At 41.5% G+C, this 22,046-nt stretch overlaps 1 protein-coding gene across 1 annotated transcript in view; it reads right to left on the bottom strand.

Moving 5' to 3' along the window:
* Positions 1-22,046, bottom strand: part of septin10 (septin 10) — a 50,765-nt gene that overhangs the window by 9,766 nt on the left and 18,953 nt on the right. Inside the window, exons 5-7 of the mRNA XM_061879911.1 lie at positions 13,359-13,520; positions 13,197-13,293; positions 4,954-5,122 (exon numbers count right to left, since the gene is read on the bottom strand). Coding sequence (XP_061735895.1) covers positions 4,954-5,122; positions 13,197-13,293; positions 13,359-13,520 — 428 coding nt within the window. The remainder of the gene's footprint in view (positions 1-4,953; positions 5,123-13,196; positions 13,294-13,358; positions 13,521-22,046) is intronic.

The raw sequence follows: 22,046 nt of genomic DNA, 5'->3' as shown, positions 1-22,046 counted from the left end.
TTTTTTTTACTCAACATGACAGTATAATTGTCATCTTGACAAATATGAGATTATTAAGAGATGATTATATAAAGTGAAGAAGAGCAGGCAGCAGCTCACACATTCTCATACTTTCTGTAACATCCAAGAAATGTCAGCCATATTGAAAAATGTCTCAACTATAATCTACGTGAAGGAAACCAAAATTGTTGTTTGGGGCGGTATAGCTCCGTTGGTAGAGCGGCTGTGCCAGCAACTTCAGGGTTGCAGGTTCGATCCCCGCTTCCGACATCTTAGTCACTGCATTTGTGTCCTCGGGCAAGACACTTTACCCACCTGCTCCCAGTGCCACCAACACCGGTTTAACGAAAAACATTTAACTTGGATATTGGGTTTCACAATGTAAAGCGTTTTCGGTCACTTGAGAAAAGCGCAATATAAATATATTTCACTTCACTTCATTTAAATGTTGGCAATATTGAAGGGTTCCTCACAGGGTAACCTAACAATGTATTAAGCCATAAAGTGTCATAAAATTGTATAGAATTGAGTAGATGATGAGTTATTGTGAGGTTTTGACTAGGGCTGGACGATATATCGATATATCACGCGTTTGTCTCTGTGCGATATAGAAAATTACTTTATTGTGATATTCAAGTATACATTCTCACACAGTTGTTTTTAGCTGCTGTCATTACACTGCAGGCTCTTCCCATTCTTTCTTGTCTCTCCTTCTCACAGACAGCAAGCGCACCTTCTTACATACGTCACATACGTATACACCCTCGCGGAGCAGAGGTAGCAGCATGGGTAACGTTAGCTGTGGTGCGAGTGGTAATACGAGAGAGAAGGTGCGGGTCTGGTCACATATGAAGGATGAATTAATTCCCAAGACAAACAGCACGGGGGCCATCGTCTGGCAGTGGTTTGGCTTGAAATTGGGAAGATGTCGAACAGACAATCATAATTTGTCAAGTGTGGGTCAAAATATTTGCTACAAAAAGTTGCACCACTGCTTATGTGTTTCATCATTTAAAAAAAGTCACCTGCTAGAAAATGAAGAGTGCTTACTCCGCATTTCAACATCTCCATTCGGTGCCACACCAACAAAATGCCGAGGCAACCATTTCCACATCAACACCGTATGAAAAAAATAGTGAACAACATAAGGAGATAACGTCCACAGTAACCTACCACATAGCGATTGGATTTCCTATTATGCTGCTCATTTTTATTGGACAGGTATTGAAATATCTTGTGTGACATCATGCACAAAAGTGCATTTTTTTTGTTTTAAACTATTGTCGTGGCGTTCTGTACAAAAATTGCCCTTTCATTTAGTGTCGATTTGATGTCATCTTAGTGACATCATGCACAACAGTGCACAGATAGCTTGTTTTAAAATGTCTCTGACATTCTTGCACTTTCTGTTTTGGAAATGACATGAATGTTAAATAATTGTGTAATAAATTCAGTTTTGTTCAATTGACTTAGTTGTGGTTTCCCTCTCTGCATGAAAGTTTAAAAGTAGCATATATTAATGCAGTATGAAGAAGGTTTTTATGTAGACACATAGAATCATCATACTGCTGTGATTATATGCATCAAGTGTTCATTCAAGGCTAAGGCAAAATATCGAGATATATATCCTTTTATTAGTATCGAGATATTAATAAAAGGCCCGAGTTTTGACTAATTTTCCCAGGAGATTGTCCATACTTTGACATGCAAATGTACTGTAATCCAGGTGTTTGATGTTTTTTTGCTGCTAAATGAAACATTAGTGCCACATAAAACATTATGTGACGACTGGTCCCACCTTTCTTAAGATATGTTTAAAAAAACAACTTATAAAGTCTTTACTGACATATAATATTCATGTTGAAATAACCTTTAATGCAAATGCAAAACGACTTCCGGACGGCTTCGAAGCGATTCTGGACCACTGTCCGCCGCCTCAGGAAGGGGAAGCAGTGCACTGTCAACACCGTCCGTGTATGGTGCGGATGGTGTTCTGCTGACCTCAACTGCGGATGTTGTGGATAGGTGGAAGGAATACTTCGAAGACCTCCTCAATCCCACCAACACGTCTTCCTATGAGGAAACAGTGCCTGGGGAATCTGTGGTGGACTCTCCTATTTCTGGGGCTGAGGTTGCTGAGGTAGTTAAAAAGCTCCTCGGTGGCCAGGCCCCAGGGGTGGATGAGGTCCGCCCGGAGTTCCTTAAGGCTCTGGATGCTGTGGGGCTGTCTTGGTTGACAAGACTCTGCAGCATCGCGTGGACATCGGGGGCGGTACCTCTGGATTGGCAGACCGGGGTGGTGGTTCCTCTCTTTAAGAAGGGGGACCGGAGGGTGTGTTCCAACTATCGTGGGATCACACTCCTCAGCCTTCCCTGTAAGGTTTATTCAGGTGTACTGGAGAGGAGGCTACGCCGGATAGTCGAACCTCGGATTCAGGAGGAACAGTGTGGTTTTCGTCCTGGTCGTAGAACTGAGGACCAGCTCTATACTCTCGGCAGGTTTATTAAAGGTGCATGGGAGTTTTCCCAACCAGTCTACATGTGCTTTGTGGACTTGGAGAAGGCATTCGACCGTGTCCCTCGGGAAGTCCTGTGGGGAGTGCTCAGAGAGTATGGGGTATCGGACTGTCTTATTGTGGCGGTCCGCTCCCTGTATGATCAGTGTCAGAGCTTGGTCCGCATTGCCGGCAGTAAGTCGAACACATTTCCAGTGAGGGTTGGACTCCGCCAAGGCTGTCCTTTGTCACCGATTCTGTTCATAACTTTTATGGACAGAATTTCTAGGCGCAGTCAAGGCGTTGAGGGGTTCCGGTTTGGTGACCGCAGGATTAGGTCTCTGCTTTTTGCAGATGATGTGGTCCTGATGGCTTCATCTGACCGGGATCTTCAGCTCTCACTGGATCAGTTCGCAGCCGAGTGTGAAGCGACCGGAATGAGAATCAGCACCTCCAAGTCGGAGTCCATGGTTCTCGCCCGGAACAGGGTGGAATGCCATCTCCGGGTTGGGGAGGACACCCTGCCCCAAGTGGAGGAGTTCAAGTACCTTGGAGTCTTGTTCACGAGTGAGGGAAGAGTGGATCGTGAGATCGACAGGCGGATCGGTGCGGCGTCTTCAGTAATGCGGACGTTGTACCGATCTGTTGTGGTGAAGAAGGAGCTGAGCCGGAAGGCAAAGCTCTCAATTTACCGGTCGATCTACGTTCCCATCCTCACCTATGGTCATGACCGAAAGGATAAGATCACGGGTACAAGCGGCCGAAATGAGTTTCCTCCGCCGTGTGGCGGGGCTCTCCCTTAGAGATAGGGTGAGAAGCTCTGCCATCTGGGAGGAGCTCAAAGTAAAGCCGCTGCTCCTACACATCGAGAGGAGCCAGATGACGTGGTTCGGGCATCTGGTCAGGATGCCACCCGAACGCCTCCCTAGGGAGGTGTTTAGGGCACGTCCAACCAGTAGGAGGCCACGGGGAAGACCCAGGACACGTTGGGAAGACTATGTCTCCCGGCTGGCCTGGGAACGCCTCAGGATCCCCCGGGAAGAGCTAGACGACGTGGTTGGGGAGAGGGAAGTCTGAGTTTCCCTGCTTAGGCTGTTGCCCCCGCGACCCGACCTCGGATAAGCGGAAGAAGATGGATGGATGGATGGAAATGATTAGGCGCTGTAAATATCACTTATCGACCGCTTTAGTGTTCTGGTGAGACGTGTAGAAACGCCGACTCAACAGCCAAACCGGAGTCAACGAGGAGAACGTTGTCGTAAGCTTGACCATTTACTTTGGACATTTCCTCATTGACTCCGGTTTGATTTGATGTTGAGTCTGCGTTTCTACACGTCTCACGAGAACACTAGATTGAAAAAAGGCATTGCTTCGTCGCTGCTTTGTGTAGGATGGGAACAGAAATGACTACAGAAGATGCTTTCGAACGAATACCGGAAGTCAACCAACAGGAAGTCATTTAGCGGAAGTGACATCATCTAACTCAGGGGTCGGGAACCTTTTTGGCTGAGAGAGCCAAGAAGCCAAATATTTTAAAATGTATTTCCGTAAGAGCCATAGGATCTTTTTTTTAACACTGAACACAACTAAACGCGTGCATTTTTAAGTAAGAACAACATTTCTAGAGTATAATAAGTCTCTTATTCTTTGCAATCACATTGTTATTCGGAAGCTAACTGTGGAGGGGGCGTAGCCTGCGGGCCTGCAGCAAAGCGGGGTGGACCAGGACCGGCCTCGAAATCAGGCCCGCTTGGGCCTTGTTTTTCTAATCACCTGTCGCTATGTCATAAGCAGCAGCCAGGAGGATAGACGGGATTGGGGCTGGAGCCAGAGTGCGAGCGAGAACGAAAGAGAAAAAGATCATTGCTGGAAAGCAACTGAGAGACTTATTGAAAAATAAAACAATATTGTAACCCTGAAACAGCCTCTCATGTCGGTGCTTGGTGGTCTGAAGAACAAGCCCCTAACTAACCAATAATAAATAAATAACTTCTTACCATTAACGCATCTTCTTGAACTGGTGCGGTAGAAAAACGGATGGATGAATTAAAAATGCATGAGAATGTTTTATATTTGGAACATTATTTTTAACACTGATTACAAGTGGAATTATTCATTACTTATCGTGTCAAGCAATGTCAGCCCAGATTTACCTGAGAGCCAGATGCAGTCACCAAAAGAGCCACATCTGGCTCTAGAGCCATAGGTTCCCTACCCCTGTTCTAATTACTGTCATTATAGCATACAAGAAATAAAAAACACTTTAGCTCCAAGTTAAAGCATTGCAGTCACTAATACCAAAGTATTATCAAGTAATTATGTAAAGAATATAAAAAAATTGACTTCAGGACAACAAAGCCGCCTTGACGACTAATAATCGGTATCGGCCGATGTCTAATACAGGATCATTTACTGGGATTTCAGTTTCAGCTGTGACGTGGAGAGGTAAAGAGGTCACCTGACGGGCTTGCACTCGGGGTCGGTGTCTTTGAAGCCCATCTCCTCCAGCTTGCAGCGTCTGTAGAGCTCGTAGTGGCGGGTGTGCGTCTGCTCCCTCAGGTCCTCCATGTTGACGCAGATCAGCATCTCCCTCAGCTTCACAAAGTCGCAGTGGCTCTCGTTCTCCACTAGGAGTCACAGGGAAATAGTATTAGGGCAGAGTCCGGGCAAATATTCCGACTCCGGGGCCACATGGGAGAGAACAAATGTGTTTGGGGGGCTAAGGTGTATATATTGTGGGGCTGGGCGATATGGCCTTTTATTAATATCTCGATATTTTTAGGCCATGTCACGATACACAATATATCCATCCATCCATTTTCTACCGCTTATTCCCTTTTGGGGTCGCTGGCGCCTACCTCAGCTACAATCGGGCGGAAGGCACAATATATAATCGCGATATTCTGCCTTAGGCTTGAATGAACACTTGATGCATATAATCACAGCAGTATGATGAGTCTATGTGTCTACAATCAATCAATCAATGTTTACTTATGTAGCCCTAAATCACTGGTGTCTCAAAGGGCTGCACAAACCACAACACAAACCACTACCACATCCTCGGTAGGCCCACATAAGGGCAAGGAAAACTCACACCCAGTGGGACGTCGGTGACAATGATGACTATGAGAACCTTGGAGAGGACGAAAGCAATGGATGTCGAGCGGGTCTAACATGATACTGTGAAAGTTCAATCCATAATGGATCCAACACAGTCGCGAGAGTCCAGTCCAAAGCGGATCCAACACAGCAGCGAGAGTCCCGCTCACAGCGGAGCCAGCAAACATTCTTCTTCATACCGCGTTAACATATGCTACTTTCAAACTTTCATGCAGAGAGGGAAATCACAACTAAAAGTGTATTTATTAAACAGTTATTAAGCAGTGGCACAAACATTCATGTCATTTCCAAACAGAAAGTGCAAGATTGTCAGAGACATTTTAAAACAAGCTATTAGTGCACTTTTGTGCATGATGTCACTAAGATGACATATCAAAACAACACTAAATTAAAGTGTACTTTTTGTACAGAACGCCACTACAATAGTTAAAAACAAATGAAGTGCACTTTTGTGCATGATGTCACACAAGATATCTCAATATCCATCCATCCATTTTCTACCGCTTATTCCCTTTCGGGGTCGCGGGGGGCGCTGGCGCCTATCTCAGCTACAATCGGGCGGAAGGCGGGGTACACCCTGGACAAGTCGCCACCTCATCGCAGGGCCAACACAGATTGACAGACAACATTCACATTCACATTCACACACTAGGGCCAATTTAGTGTTGCCAATCAACCTATCCCCAGGTGCATGTCTTTGGAAGTGGGAGGAAGCCGGAGTACCCGGAGGGAACCCACGCATTCACGGGGAGAACATGCAAACTCCACACAGAAAGATCCCGAGCCTGGATTTGAACCCAGGATTGCAGGGCCTTCGTATTGTGAGGCAGACGCACTAACCCCTCTGCCACCGTGAAGCCGATATCTCAATAACTGTTAAATAAAAATGAGCTGCATAATAGGAAATCAAATCGCTATGTGATAGGTTACCGCGGACGTTATCTCCTGTTTTTCACAATTTTTTTCATACGGTGATGTGGCAATGGTTGCCTCGGCATTTTGTTGGTGTGGCGCCGAATGGAAATGTTGACATGCGGAGTAAGCACTCTTCATTTTCTAGCAGGTGACTTTTCAAATGATGTTACATATTAGCAGAAATGCTACATTTTGTAGCCACAGTTTTGCCCCACAGTTGAAAAATTACGGTTGTCTGTTCAACATCCTCCCGCTTGAAGCCAAACCACCGCCAGACGATTGACCCAGTGCTGTATTTTTTGGGAATTATTCTTCCTTCATTTGTTACGAGATTCGTACTTTCTTTCGCTCGTATTACCATTCGCACCACAGCTAACGTTACCCATGCTGCTACCTCTCTGCTCCGCGAGGGCCTAGTATGTGAAATATGTAAAAAAGTGCGCTTGCTGTCTGTGAGGAGACAAGAAAGAGTGAGAAGAGCCTGTAGTGAGATGCCAGCAGTTAAAAGCAACTGTGTGAGAACAAATACTCAAATATCACCATATAGTTATTTTTCATATCGCACAGAGACGAACCCGCGATATATCACCCAGCTCTAGTCAAAACTTCACAATAACTCACCATCTACTCAATTTTATGACACTTTATAACTGAATACATGGTTAGGTTTCCTTGTGAGGAACCTGGAAATATTGCCAACATTTAAATAAAAACAATTCTGGGCTCCTTCATGTAGATTATAGTTGAGACAGCTTTCAATATGGCTGACATTTCTTGGATGTTACAGAAAGTATGAGAATGTGTGAGCTGCTGCCTGAACCTCTTTACTTTATATAATCATCTCTTAATAATCTCATATTTGTCAAGATGACAATTATACTGTCCTATTGAGTGAAAAAAACGAACTTGCATGTTTGCAATCTTACAAACAATATTTTTTCTAGTGAAACTCACAAAGATACATTTCTTCAGGCATCCATCCATCCATTTCCTACCGCTTATTCCCTTTGGGGTCGCGGGTGCCTGTCTCAGCTACAATCGGGCGGAAGGGGGTTTTACACCCTGGACCACTCACCACCTCATCGCAGGTATTATTAGACATTTTGCATGTTTGCTTTATGTTTGAATACATTTTTATTGCTTTTTTCGCATTATCTCAGGATGTTAAGAACAATATTGGCAAATAGAGTAAATAAAACTCACCAGGATGCATTATTTCAGGCGTTATTAGCCATTTTTCATGTGTGGTTTAGTAACAAAGTTTGGCAGAATATATTTTGTGTCCTTCCAACTCGACCGCATTTATTTGATTGAATGACAGAACATGAAACTCGTGGCCCCCTTTTAATGAGCCCACGCTGCAAGTGTTGCGGATGGAGGACCGTCGAGCGAATTGATCATTGCAAGTGCAAGACTAATAGACTCAAAAACTCCTTTGTCCCACACGCCATTAGACTGTACAACTCCTCTCTGGGGCAGGGGCGGGGGGGTACTAGGATGACAGGGGATGCAAAAAAATAACAGTGCAATACGTTTTCAAAATATGTTCACTACTGCCTAATTTCTCTTGTTATATTCTTATTTTACTGTTATATTTTTATTCCCATTTTTGCTTTTTATTTTTTTATTCTTATTGTAATATTTCTCTATTTTGTTTCCATTCAAACCACCAATTTTTACTTTTTACTTTTTTTAAATTGATCTCAACTCTGTATAGTGCTGCTGGAATTTAAATTTTCCTGAAGGAACTCTCCTGAAGGAATCAATAAAGTACTATCTATCTATCTCTCCATAATCATCTTTTAATAACCTCATATTTGTCAAGATGACAATTATAATGTCATATTGAGTAAAAAAAACAAACTTGCGTGTTTGCGAACCTTACAGATAATATTTTTTTCTAGTAAAACTCACAAAGATACATTTCTTCAGGGATTATTAGACATTTTGCATGTTTGCTTTAGGAGTTATGTTTGAATAAATTGGTATTGATTTTTTCGCATTATCTCAGGATGGTAAGAACAATGCTCTCATATAGAGTAAAAACATTACTTTCATATAGAGTAAAAACGTTACTTTATCTTGTTTGCAAGCCTTAAAAAAATCCTATGTTTTGAGTAAAACTCACCAGGATGCATTATTTCAGGCATTATTAGTCATTTTTTATGTGTGTATTAGTAACAAAGTTTGGATTTTTGGCAGAGATATATTTTGTTTGATTGATATTTATTTGATTGAATGACAGAACATGAAACTCGTGGCGCTCTTTTAATGAGCCCACGCTGCAAGTGTTGCGGATGGAGGATCGTCGAGCGAATTGATCGTTGACATGCGGAGTAAGCACTCTTCATTCTCTAGCAGGTGATTTTTCAAATAATGCTGCATATTAGCAGTAATGCTACATTTTGTAGCAACGCTTTTGCCCCACACTTGACAAATTATGTTTGTCTGTTCGACATCATACCGCTTGAAGCCAAACCACCGCCAGACGATGGACCCTGTGCTGTTTTTTTTGGGAATTAATTCTTCCTTCATTTGTTACCAGATTCGCACTTTCTTTCTCTCGTATTACCACTCGCACCACAGCTAACGTTACCCATGCTGCTACCTCTCTGCTCCGCGAGGGCGTGTACGTATGTGACGTATGTAAGAAGGTGCGCTTGCTGTCTGTGAGAAGGAGAGACAAGAAAGCGTGAGATGCCTGTGTGAGAACGTATACTTGAATATCACGATATAGTCATTTTCTATATCGCACAGAGACAAACCGCAATATATCGCCCAGCCTTAGTTTTTGCCACTGCTTAATAACTGTTTAATAAATACAGTTTTTGTAAATTTACTTAGTTGTGGTTTCCTATGTCTGTTTCAGTCACTATTTTATTTAGTCGCTACAGCGATGAGAACTTGTGTTCACATCCACAGGAACCACATGGGTTAGCCTACTCCAGTGGTTCTCAAATTGGGGTACGCGTACCCCTGGGGGTACTTGAAGATATGCCAAGGGGTAAGAGAGATTTTTTAAAAATATTCTAAAAATAGCAACAATTCAAAAATCCTTTATAAATATATTTATTAAATAATACTTTGACAAAATATGAATGTAAGTTCATAAACTGTGAACAAAAAATACAACAATGCAATATTCAGTGTTGACAGCTAGATTGTTTTGTGGACATGTTCCATAAATATTGATGTTAAAAATTTCTTTTTTGTGGAGAAATGTTTAGAATTAAGTTCATGAATCCAGATGGATCTTTATTACAATCCCCAAAGAGGACACTTTAAGTTGATTACTTCTAGGTGTAGAAATATTTATTCATAACTGAATCACTTGTTTATTTTTCAACAAGTTTTTAGTTATTTTTATATCTTTTTTTCCCAAATAGTTCAAGAAAAACCACTACAAATGAGCAATAATTTGCACTGTTATACAATTTAATAAATCAGAAACTGATGACATAGTGCTGTATTTTACTTCTTTATCTCTTTTTTTCAACCCAAAATGCATTGCTCTGATTAGGGCAGGGGTCGGGAACCTTTTTGTCTGACAGAGCCATGAAAGCCAAATATTCTAAAATGTATTTCCGTGAGAGCCATATCATATTTTTTAGCACTGAATACAACTAAATGCATGCATTTTTAAGTGAAACCAACATTTTTAAAGTATAATAGGTCTAATTATTTTCAATAACATTGTTATTTCTTGAACAGGTGCGGTGGAAAAACGGATGGATGGATTAAAATGCATGAGAATGTTTTATATTTTTAGCGTTTTTTTGAACATCGTGATTACCAGCGGAATTATTCATTACATATCGTATTAAGCAATGTCAGCTAAGATTTATCTGAGAGCCGGATGCAGACATCAAAAGAGTCACATCTGGCTCTAGAGCCCTAGGTTCCCTACCCCTGGATTAGGGGGTACTTGAATTAAAAAAAATTTCACAGGGGGTACATCACTGAAAAAAGGTTGAGAACCACTGGCTTACTCTATACAGTATTTACAAACTGACTAGTGTTTACATCACAGCCACAGATGGTTCATCTAGTTATTGACATTATTTACACATTACTTTGGCATTTTTGCTTAATGACTCTGACTTGAGACTTCCTGGCAAATTTCTAAGCGGCTCGCATTTTCCTTTTTGTTTCTGCTTTAGTGGATACGTATGTAAGAAGGTGCGCTTGCTGTCTGTGAGAAGGAGAGACAAGAAAGTGAGATGCCAGCAGCTGAAAGCAACTGTGTGAGAACGTATACTCTAAGACAGGGGTAGGGAACCTATGGCTCGCGAGCCAGATGTGGCTCTTTTGATGACTGCATCCGGCTCTCAGGTAAATCTGAGCTGACATTGCTTGACACTATAAGTAATGAATAATTCCACTTGTAATCAGTGTTAAAAATAATGTTCAAAATATAAAACATTCTCATGCATTTTTAATCCATCCATCCGTTTTTCTACCGCACCTGTTCAAGAAGTTATGTAAATGGTAAGAAGTTACTTATTTATTATTGGTTAGTGTGGGGCTTGCCCTCCTGGGGGTTCTTCAGACCACCGAGAGCCTGTTTCAGGGTTGCAACATTGTTTTATTTTTCAATAAGTCTCTCAGTTGCTTTCCAGCAATTGTCTTTTTCTCTTTCGTTCTCGTACTCGCTCCCGCTCCAACCCTGTCTCTCCTTCTGGCTGCTGTTTATAACAGAGCGACAGGTGATTAGATAACAAGGCCAACGTGGGCCATCTACGCACCTGTCGCTGATTTCGAGGCCAATCCCGGCAACACCCCGCTTCGCTGCAGGCCTGCAGGCCACGCCCCCTCCACAGTTAGCTTCAGAATAACAATGTTATTACAAAGAATAAGAGACCTATTGTACTCTAGAAATGTTGGTCTTAATTAAAAATGCACGCGTTTAGTTGTGTTCAGTGTTAAAAAAAATATTATATGGCTCTTACTGGAAATACATTTTAAAATATTTGGCTTCTTGACTCTCTCAGCCAAAAAGGTTCCCGACCCCTGCTCTAAGATCATGATATAGTCATTTTCTATATTACACAGAGACAAACCCGCGATATATCGCCCAGCCCTAGTTTGTGCCACTGCTTAATAACTGTTTAATAAATACAGTTTTGGTAAATTGACTTAGTTGTGGTTTCCCTCTCTGCATGAAAGTTTAAAAGGAGCATATGTTAATGCAGTATGAAGAAGAATGTTTTAATGTAGACACATAGAATCATCATACTGCTGTGATTATATGCATCAAGTGTTCATTCAAGGCTAAGGCAGAATATGGAGATATATATGGTGTATCGTGAGATGGCCTAAAAATATTGAGTTATTAATAAGAAGCCACCAGCCCTAAATGACAGTGTTCTTTTGTTTGCAATGATAACAGAGCCAACTTCACATAGGTTAAGGGGGAACATTATCACAATTTCAAAAGGGTTAAAAACAATAAAAATCAGTTCCCAGTGGCTTGTTGTATTTTTTGAAGTTTTTTTCAATATTTTACCGGTCTCGGAATATCCCTGAATAAAGCTTTAAAGTGCCTTATTTTCGGCTGTCTGCGAAGACACTGTGATGTCACACAGTGCTGCCAATGTAAACAAACAATGGGAATACCACAGCAAGATATAGCGACATTAGCTCGGATTCAAACTCGGATTTCAGCGACTTAAGCGATTCAACAGATTACGCATGTATTGAAACGGATGGTTGGAGTATGAAAATATTGAAGAAGAAACTGAAGCTATTGAGCGAATAGCTATTGACGCTATTCATAGCCATAGCATGGCCGAATAGCTGCGTTAGCATCGCCGGTAAAATGTGCGGACCAAACGATCAGGACTTTCGCATCTTTTGACACTGGAGCAACTTAAATCCGTCGATTGGTAAGTGTTTTTTTTGCATTAAATGTGGGTGGAAGGAAACGTAATATAGTTGCAAATGCATCCACAGGTTATCCATACATCTCTGTGCCATGTCTGCTTTAGCACCGCCGGTAAATAGCATGTTAGCATCGATTAGCGTAGCATGTTAGATTCGATTAGCTGGCAGTCAACATCAACAAAACTTACCTTTGTGATTTCTTTGACTATCGTTGCAAATGCATCTGCAGGTTATCCATACATCTCTGTGCCATGTCTGCCTTAGCATCGCCGGTCAAATGTGGAGACACTCTGGCACATTCAATGGGGGTCTGGCGGCAGACACTTTGGCATCTTCGGGCCAGTGGTGCAACTTGAATCCCTCCCTGTTAGTGTTGTTACACCCTCCGACAACACACCGTCGAGGCATGATGTCTCCAAGGTTCCAAAAAATAGTCGAAAAAACGGAAAATAACAGAGCTGAGACCCGGTGTTTGTAATGTGTTGAAAATGAAAATGGCGGGTGTGTTACCTCGGTGACGTCACATTCTGACGTCATCGCCTCCAGCGCGATAAACAGAAAGGCGTTTAATTCGCCAAAATTCACCCATTTAGAGTTCGGAAATCGGTTAAAATAATAGATGGTCTTTTTTCTGCACCGTCAAGGTATATATTGATGCTTGCATAGGTCTGGTGATAATGTTCCCCTTTAACTTCAAAATAAAAGGGCCGATATCCGAGATCCACAATGCAGCACAAGAAAAGTCGGTTGTGTTGCTAACTTACGGACGCCAAATAAACCCACCTTGGACCACCCCCCAGGGGTACTGGCGAGCCTTAACCATCTTGTTGCCGACGCAGACTTCTTCTGTGCAGCCCACAACAGCAAAGGGCAGGTGGCCCTGCACGACACAACAAGAAGTGTACAGCAGGATGACCAACGTGCAGAAGATGTGCGCTCACTCACGTTCATGGCCGTGTTGACTTTGGCCACGGTCTCGTCGTCCAGGGGGAACTGGTAGATCTGGACGCCGTTGCTCACCAGCTCGCTCATGATTTTGATCTTGAACTTGTGCAGCTCGCTCTTGCTGATGGTGTCTGCTTTGGCGATGACAGGGATGATGTTCACCTACGCCAGAAGGAAACGCCGCAATTCATAAAATACTGGCTTTGACATTTTGACAAAACAAAATATGTCAATAGAGATCTTTTTGTTTTTTATTAGACTCACATTTGAGCTAGGGCTGCACAATTAATCGACAATCAGGTTTTAATCCGTGCGAGAACCAAACCGCAAAAGTCAGAGTTAGTTTTTATTGTTTTGTTTTTTTGTCCACAGTGACCGGCATTAGAGTGACAAGACATGTTGACCAATCAGAATCAAAAATGTTTAAGGACCCAGCGAGTTTGGATGTACTGCGGCGGAGGCGGGCAGTAGACTAATAACAAACACTACTTGCACCCTGCAAAAAGTTTAGATGGTGACTAGACTTGGGCCGATAAGTCAATGACATAATTAATCGAACGATTAATAGAAAACCCCAAACCAGTGAAGTTGACATGTGTAATTCGTAATTAAAAACAGAATACAATGATATGCAAATACAAGATATTTAATGTTCGAACTGAAAAAAAGTCATTAACTTGGAATTTAATTGCAGCATTAAATTGCAAAGAAGTTGTTAGAGGAGCATTTTTACCACTGTGTTTCATGGCCTTTCCTTTTAACAACACTCAGTAAACGTTTGGGAACTGAGGAGCTTTTCACGTGGAATTATTTCCCATTCTTGCTTGATATACAGCTGAAGTTGTTCAACAGTCCGGGGTCCGCGTTGTGGTATTTTAGGCTTCACAATGTGCCACACATTTTCAATGGGAGACAGGTCTGGACTACAGGCAGGCCAGTCTAGTATCCGCACTCTTTTACTATGAAGCCACGCTGTTGTAATTAGTGGCTTGGCATTGTCTTGCTGAAATAAGCAGGGGCGTCCATGATAACGTTACTTGGATGGCAACATATGTTGCATTATTATTATTATATATTATGATTAGATTAGCCCCCCACTATGTCTGTTTCAGTCACAATGCAATTCAATCACTACAGTTATTACAAATTGTGTTCTCATCCACAGGAACCACATGGGTTAGCCTACTCTATACATTATTTACAACCTTACTAGTGTTCACTTCATAGCCACACATGGTACACCTAGTTATCAACATTATTTACTCATCACTATGTCTGCTTCAGTCACTATGTAATTTAGTCACTACAGTAATGACAACTTATGTTCACATCCACAGGAACCAGATTGGTTAGCCTACTCTATACAGAATTTACAACCTTACTAGTGTTCACTTCACAGCCACAAATAGTTCATCCAGTTATTGACATTATTTACGCATCACCGTGTCGGTTTCAGTCACAATAGTAATGAACACTTCTGTTCAATTCCACAAGAACCACATGGGTTAGCCTACTCTTGACAGTATTTAAAACCTTACTAGTGTTCATTTCACAGCTACAGAATGTTCATCCAGTTATTGACATTATTTACACATCACTATGTGTGTTTCAGTCACTGTTATTTAGCCACTACAGTAATGACAACTTGTGTTCACATCCACAGGAACCACATGGGTTAGCCTACTCTATACAGTATTTACAACCTTACTAGTGTTCATTTCACAGCTACAACATGTTCATCTAGTTATTGACATTTACACATCACCATGTGTGTTTCAGTTACTGTTATTTAGCCACTACAGTAATGACAACTTGTGTTCACATCCACAGGAACCACATGGGTTAGCCTACTCTACACAGTATTTACAATCTTACTCGTGTTCATTTCACAGCTACAGAATGTTCATCTAGTTATTGACATTATTTACACATCACTATGTGTGTTTCAGTCACTGTTATTTAGCCACTACAGTACTGACAACTTATGTTCACATCCACAGGAACCACATGGGATAGCCTACTCTATACAGTATTTACAACCTTACTCGTGTTCATTTCACAGCTACAGAATGTTCATCTAGTTATTGACATTATTTACACATCACTTTGTGTGTTTCAGTCACTGTTATTTTGCCACTACAGTAATGACAACTTGTGTTCACATCCACAGGAACCACATGGGTTAGTCTACTCTATACATTATTTACAACCTTACTAGTGTTCACCTAGTTATTGATATTATTTACACATTACTTTGGCCTTTTTGCTTCAATGGCTCTGACTTGACACTTCCTGGCAAATTTCCGAGCAGCTTGCCTTTTCCTTTTTGTTTCTGTTTTAGTGGATTCTGCCTTGGATTTTATAGCCACTTTCTGTCTCTTTGACTTCCTCTCCACTTCTAATTGCTCCAAATGGAAAAAATGGTGGAAAAAATTGTGAAAGTCCAGTCAGAAAGGATGGAAAGGATAATGCACACAAGGGCACAAAAAGAGGGCGAAAACAAAAAGGTAGAAAGTAGACAAAAAATGAACCACAGTAGCAATATCAAATACAACATATGTAATGTTTACATATTATATATACAGTATATAATACATATTGATATATCCGATTTGTATATAATATATACAATATATACCAAATCCCAATTACCATGTATAACCATTACAGAATATGTAGCATAAAAAAAAGGCAGCATAAAATAGAGAGTAGATCCAGCTAGAGCAGTGTTTTCCAACCTTTTTTGAGCAAAGGCACATTTTTTTCAAAAAAAAAAAAAAATACAGTGGCACACCACCAGCAGAAAAGGTTAAAAAATTAGAAACTCCACCAGGTTGCCGTGCCTTATTTTGAGTTTGTTGTTGTTTCCTGTGTGTAGTGCTTTAGTTTCTCGCGCTGTTATTTTGGTGACCCTTCCTTTTTTGTTGGTCTGTAGCAGCTTGACGCCTTCCTTTGAGTGCTATTGTCCGCACCTGCTTTGTTTTCGCAATCAAGACTATTTAAGTTGTGCGTACACTATCCCCTGTGGGGACATTGTTGATTGTCATGTCATGTACGGATGTGCTTTGTGGACGCTGTCTCTGCTCCACGCGCTGTAAGTTTTTGCTGTTGTCCGGCATTCTGTTTTTGTTTACTTTGTAGCCAGTTCAGTTTTACTTTTGTTTTGCATAGCCATTCCTATGCTTCAGTGCCTTTTCCTAGAGGGACTTGCCTTTTGTTCATTTGTGGTTTAAGCCTTACATACCTTTTTACCTGCACACCGTCTCCCGCTGTGCTCTGCATATTGGGATCACGACAAACCATCCTTGACGCGGTACAACTTCTACAAAGCAATGAACTATCTGCTGCCACCTACTGGTATCGAGTATTACATGGTTACCCTGCTGAGCTCTACACAGCACAGGCACTAGACAACGGCACATTATTATAATTATATATTGTAGCTGAGATAGGCGCCAGCGCTCCCCGCGACCCCAAAAGGGAAGAAGCGGTAGGAAATGGATGGATGGGATTTGCAAAAAATATTTTTGGGACCAATTAGGTGAAGTTGCATAATTCCCCACGGCATACCAGACAATATCTCACGACACTAGTGGTTGAAAAACCCTGAGCTAGAGAGTAGATCCATTATCTACTATCAAAAAACTTACTCATTACGGAAAACCGTAGTTGTTGGCAGGTATGGCAAAGAGACGGATCAAGATTTTAACACACATTGTAGGTCGGAAAAACAAAGCAAAAAAATATATATCTTTTTAAATATATTTACAGTAGAGATGTCTGATAATGGCTTTTTTGCCGATATCCGATATTCCAATATCGACCGATACCGATGTATACAGTCGTTGAATACATTATTATGCCTAATTTTGTTGTGATGCCCCGCTGGATGCATTAAACCAGTGGTCCCCAACCCCTGGGCTCGATTGGTACCGGGCCGCAGAAAAATGTTGTATATATATTTTTTTTTTTATTATTAAATCAACATAAAAAAACACAAGATACACTTACAATTAGTGCACCAACCCAAAAAAACCTCCCTTTTTCATGACAAAAAAATATAAAAAATCGCCCCCCGCTGGGCCGCGGGACAAATTAACAAGCGTTGACCGGTCCGCAGCTACAAAAAGGTTGGGAACCACTGCATTAAACAATGTAACAAGGTTTTTCCAAAATAAATTAACTCAAGTTATGGGGAAAAAAATGCCAACAAAGTGCATAATTTTTTTTTTTAACATGCCCCAAAACAGCAGCTTGGAAACTGGGACATGCTCTCCCTGAGAGAGCATGAGGAGGCTGGGGGTAGCGGGGGGTGTATATTGTAGCGTCCCGGAAGAGTCAGTGCTGCAAGAGATCCTGGGTATTTCTTCTGTTGTGTTTATGTTGTGTTACGGTGCAGATGTTCTCCCGAAATGTGTTTGTCATTCTTGTTTGGTGTGGGTTCACAGTGTGGCGCGTATTTATAACAGTGTTGAATTTGTTTACATTGCCACCCTCAGTTTGACCTGTATGCCTGTTGACCAAGTATGCTTTGCATTCACTTGTGTGTGTGAAAAGCCGTAGATGATATGTGATTGGGCCGGCACGCAAAAGGCAGTGCCTTTAAGGTTTATTGGCGCTCTGTACTTCTCCCTACGTCCATGTACCACTCCGTACAGCGGCGTTTCAAAAAGTCATACATTTTACTATTTGAAACCGATACAGATGATTTCCGATATTACATTTTAAAGCATTTATCGTCTGGGAATATCGGCAGTCCGATATTATCGGACATCTCTAATTTACAGAATTTTAAAAAAAGATGGATTTCCGACTATAGAGGGAAAAACCACATGCCTGCACTTTGATGCATTTGTAAGTATGAAATATAAACAGCCCTAATTTAAGCTGTGTTGAAAGCTTGTGTTTGTGCTATTTTCCTTCCTGCGTCATTCCCAGAAGTATGCAATCTTTAGCCAGTGAAGCTAACTTGGAGCAACATTTAAGTTTGTTGCTGCTCAACATTCCATCAAGGAGGCACGGCTACTGTAAGTGTCTTTACGAATATATATACACTTGAACATAAACCATCGCTTGTCATCTTACTGCGGCTCCGCAATGTCACAGCCACCCCAAATTCCTCCTCTTTTGTTGCGCGTGTGTGTCATCTGTGTCGTCTGAGTCATTTGGTGGCGCTGAAGAATGTTTTTTCTGCCGGGGCTTCAGGGTCAGACCACACGTAGAAGCAAAAAAAAAAAAAAAAAACGCAGGGTGAAGGCAGCATACAAAACAACACAATGAGATGTGTTCCAAGAGCTGGCAGAGAGTCTTTACCAACAAATCTCTTTTTGCGCCTGTCTGCCTCTCCATCTTCCGGTCTGTACAGTGACACAAAAGGACAACTCTTGTGTGTGCGTGTGCGAGGCCAATACGACATTCCGGCGCTTTTTGTGTGCGACTCTTTTCACAGGCAAATCCTGGGTTACTGGCACTTGCCGGAGCCTGGGAAAGCTCTGGCCACCTCCAGACTGATGGCAGTGTTAGAATAATTATCTCTATATTATCACACAACTTTTATGCTTAAGGGCCGTTGCTATAATTATTGTCAATTGTGCCGAAGTGGTATTTTTCTTTGTCTGTGCAAAGCTGGCAATCCAAAAGATTGCAAGCCAGTCTGGTATCAGTGTCAACACATTTGCATTTCTTGTATAATCATATATTGTGTCCAACCCCATTCCTTTAGTGACAGCTTCAGTAATGTAACCAGGGACCTCCCAAATAAATAGCGGAAGCACGTGGGCTAGACTTTAGAGCAAAATTTGGATCTGTAAATAGAGTAAAGCCCAAATAACATCTTTCCTCAATTGAGCACAATTTAACTGTCTCTGCATGATTCCTTGCTTCTCGTCTATTTTAACTAATCAGTGTTTGAGCTACTGAACCAGTTCCACTGCAATCAGCTTCCTGAGTGTGTTTAATCTGATCCAGGCTGACAGAGCAGCAGACTGTCTTTAGGACACAGACTGCTTTGTCATGTTATAGTTACTTGGACAGTCACAACATGGTGATCGACTGCCTGGAAAGAAAAACAATAACAAACGCCTGGATCGTCAATTGCCATTTGCTTGCCAGTGTGGGAATATTTCAGTTGAAAACTTTGGAACAAGATGAGCCTATGGGCTCGAATACGACAAACCTACATGCTCACTTGAACCACCCGACAGGCTGGCTCACTTCAGGTTTGGTGAACAGGTTCAGTGCAAACTAAACTGCTCAAAATGGTGTGTGCTCACACAAAGTGTGGTGGGACACATCAGCAAAGACATGCTGACATTTAATACTTTTGAAAACTAGCATTTCCAAATATGTCGCAAACATTTGACAGACATTTGTCATGTCGACAAATGTCAGACAGATTCCCACTCGGAATCTGCCAGACTTAAAGGGGAACATTATCACAATTTCAAAAGGGTTAAAAACAATAAAAATCAGTTCCCAGTGGCTTGTTGTATTTTTTGAAGTTTTTTTCAAAATTTGACCGGTCCCCGAATATCCCTAAAAAAAGCTTTAAAGTGCTTGAGTTTCGCTATTTGCGATGAGACTATCCATTTCCCTGTGATGACATGCAGTGCTGCCAATGTAAACAAACAATGGCAGATACCACAGCAAGATATAGCGACATTAGCTCGGATTCAGACTCGGATTTCAGCGACTTAAGTGATTCAACAGATTACGCATGTATTGAAACAGATGGTTGGAGTATGAAAGTATTGAAGAAGAAACTGAAGCTATTGAGCGAATAGCTATTGACGGTATTCATAGCCATAGCATGGCCGAATAGCTGCGTTAGCATCGCCGGTAAAATGTGCGGCCCAAACGATCAGGACTTTCGCATCTCTTGACACTGGAGCAACTTAAATCCGTCGACTGGTAAGTGTTTTTTTCGCATTAAATGTGGGTGGAAAGAAACGTAATATAGTTGCAAATGCATCTGCAGGTTATCCATACATCTCTGTGCCATGTCTGCTTTAGCACCGCCGGTAAATAGCATGTTAGCGTCGATTAGCATAGCATGTTAGCATCGATTAGCTGGCAGTCACGCCGCAACCAAATATGTCTGATTAGCACATAAGTCAACATCAACAAAACTCACCTTTGTGATTTTGTTGAATTTATCGTTGCAAATGCATCTGCAGGTTATCCATACATCTCTGTGCCATGTCTGTCATCGCCGGTAAAATGTGGAGACACTCTGGCACATTCAATGGGGGTCTGGCGGCAGACACTTTGGCATCTTCGGGCCAGTGGTGCAACTTGAATACCTCCCTTTTAGTGTTGTTACACCCTCCGACAACACACCGACGAGGCATGATATCGCCAAGGTTCCAAAAAATAGTCGAAAAAACGGAAAATAACAGAGCTGAGACCCGGTGTTTGTAATGTGTTGAAAATTAAAATGGCGGCTGTATTACCTCGGGGACGTCACGTTCTGACGTCATCGCAAAAAGAGCGATAAACAGAAAGGCGTTTAATTCGCCCAAATTCACCCATTTAGAGTTCGGAAATCGGTTAAAAAAATATATGGTCTTTTTTCTGCACCATCAAGGTATATATTGACGCTTGCATAGGTCTGGTGATAATGTTCCCCTTTAAGTTTTTGTTGCATATGATCTGTTAATACATCCGCTTATACTTATGTTTAAGAAAGGTCCTAACATTATTGTCAGTTAAGTAAAGTACAACTCTGTCAACATATTTGCAATTGAAGTCCAACTTTGTCAATACTTTAATTAGCCAATTTATTTATTGTTTTGTTATACATATACACACACATATACATACATACATACATACATACATACATATATACATATATATATATATATATACACACACACACACACACACACACACAACACACACATATATTATATTATATAATACACACACTAGGGGTGTAACGGTACAAAGAAATTTCGGTTCGGTACATACCTCGGTTTAGAGGTCACAGTTCGGTTCATTTTCGGTACAGTAAGAAAACAACAAAATATAAATTTTTTGGTTAATTATTTACCAAATTTGTAAACAATGGCTTTATCCTTTTAACATTGGGAACACTATAATAATTCTGCCCACGTTAATCCACATTAAACTGCCTCCAGTTGTTGCTTTGATTAAATAAAATGACAAAACCTTTCTTCTACATATAAAAAGTGCAACTTGGGAAGTCTGTAGTTGCCTTTTTTATGCACACACACACACAGCAAAATGAGCTAACGTAACGCTAAAAGCTAATTAGCCTTCACCTCAACTATAAGCGAGCTGAGCTGCAGTTTAAGTTTCTAGAAGGTCAACGGGCTCATAGTGATGTTTGTAATAGTTGTGACTGGGAAGTGCTTTTTATCATTTGGAGAGTGTACGATGTCCGCCGCTCACCTGCTAGACACATATCTGCTCATCTCGACACCGGAACACTGACTCCATGCTTTCTGAATAGGCCTGCTGATTGGCTGTTACATCGCTCTGAATACGCACTGCTGATTGGCTTTGTATGTAACCAATCAGATGGTTGTGTGGGCGGGACAATGCTGGGTGCTCACTGCTCGGACAGAGGCAGAAAGCAGAGCAGCTTGTTAAGACTTTAGTATTACAAACTCGTTCGATACACCCTCGTACCGAACCGAAACCCCCGTACCGAAACGGTTCAAT

This window comes from Nerophis ophidion, linkage group LG19 (assembly GCF_033978795.1).
Source record: "Nerophis ophidion isolate RoL-2023_Sa linkage group LG19, RoL_Noph_v1.0, whole genome shotgun sequence".
NCBI lineage: Eukaryota > Metazoa > Chordata > Actinopteri > Syngnathiformes > Syngnathidae > Nerophis > Nerophis ophidion.
Note: the sequence above shows the minus strand (reverse complement) of the source record. Positions and strands in the feature narration are given on the sequence as shown.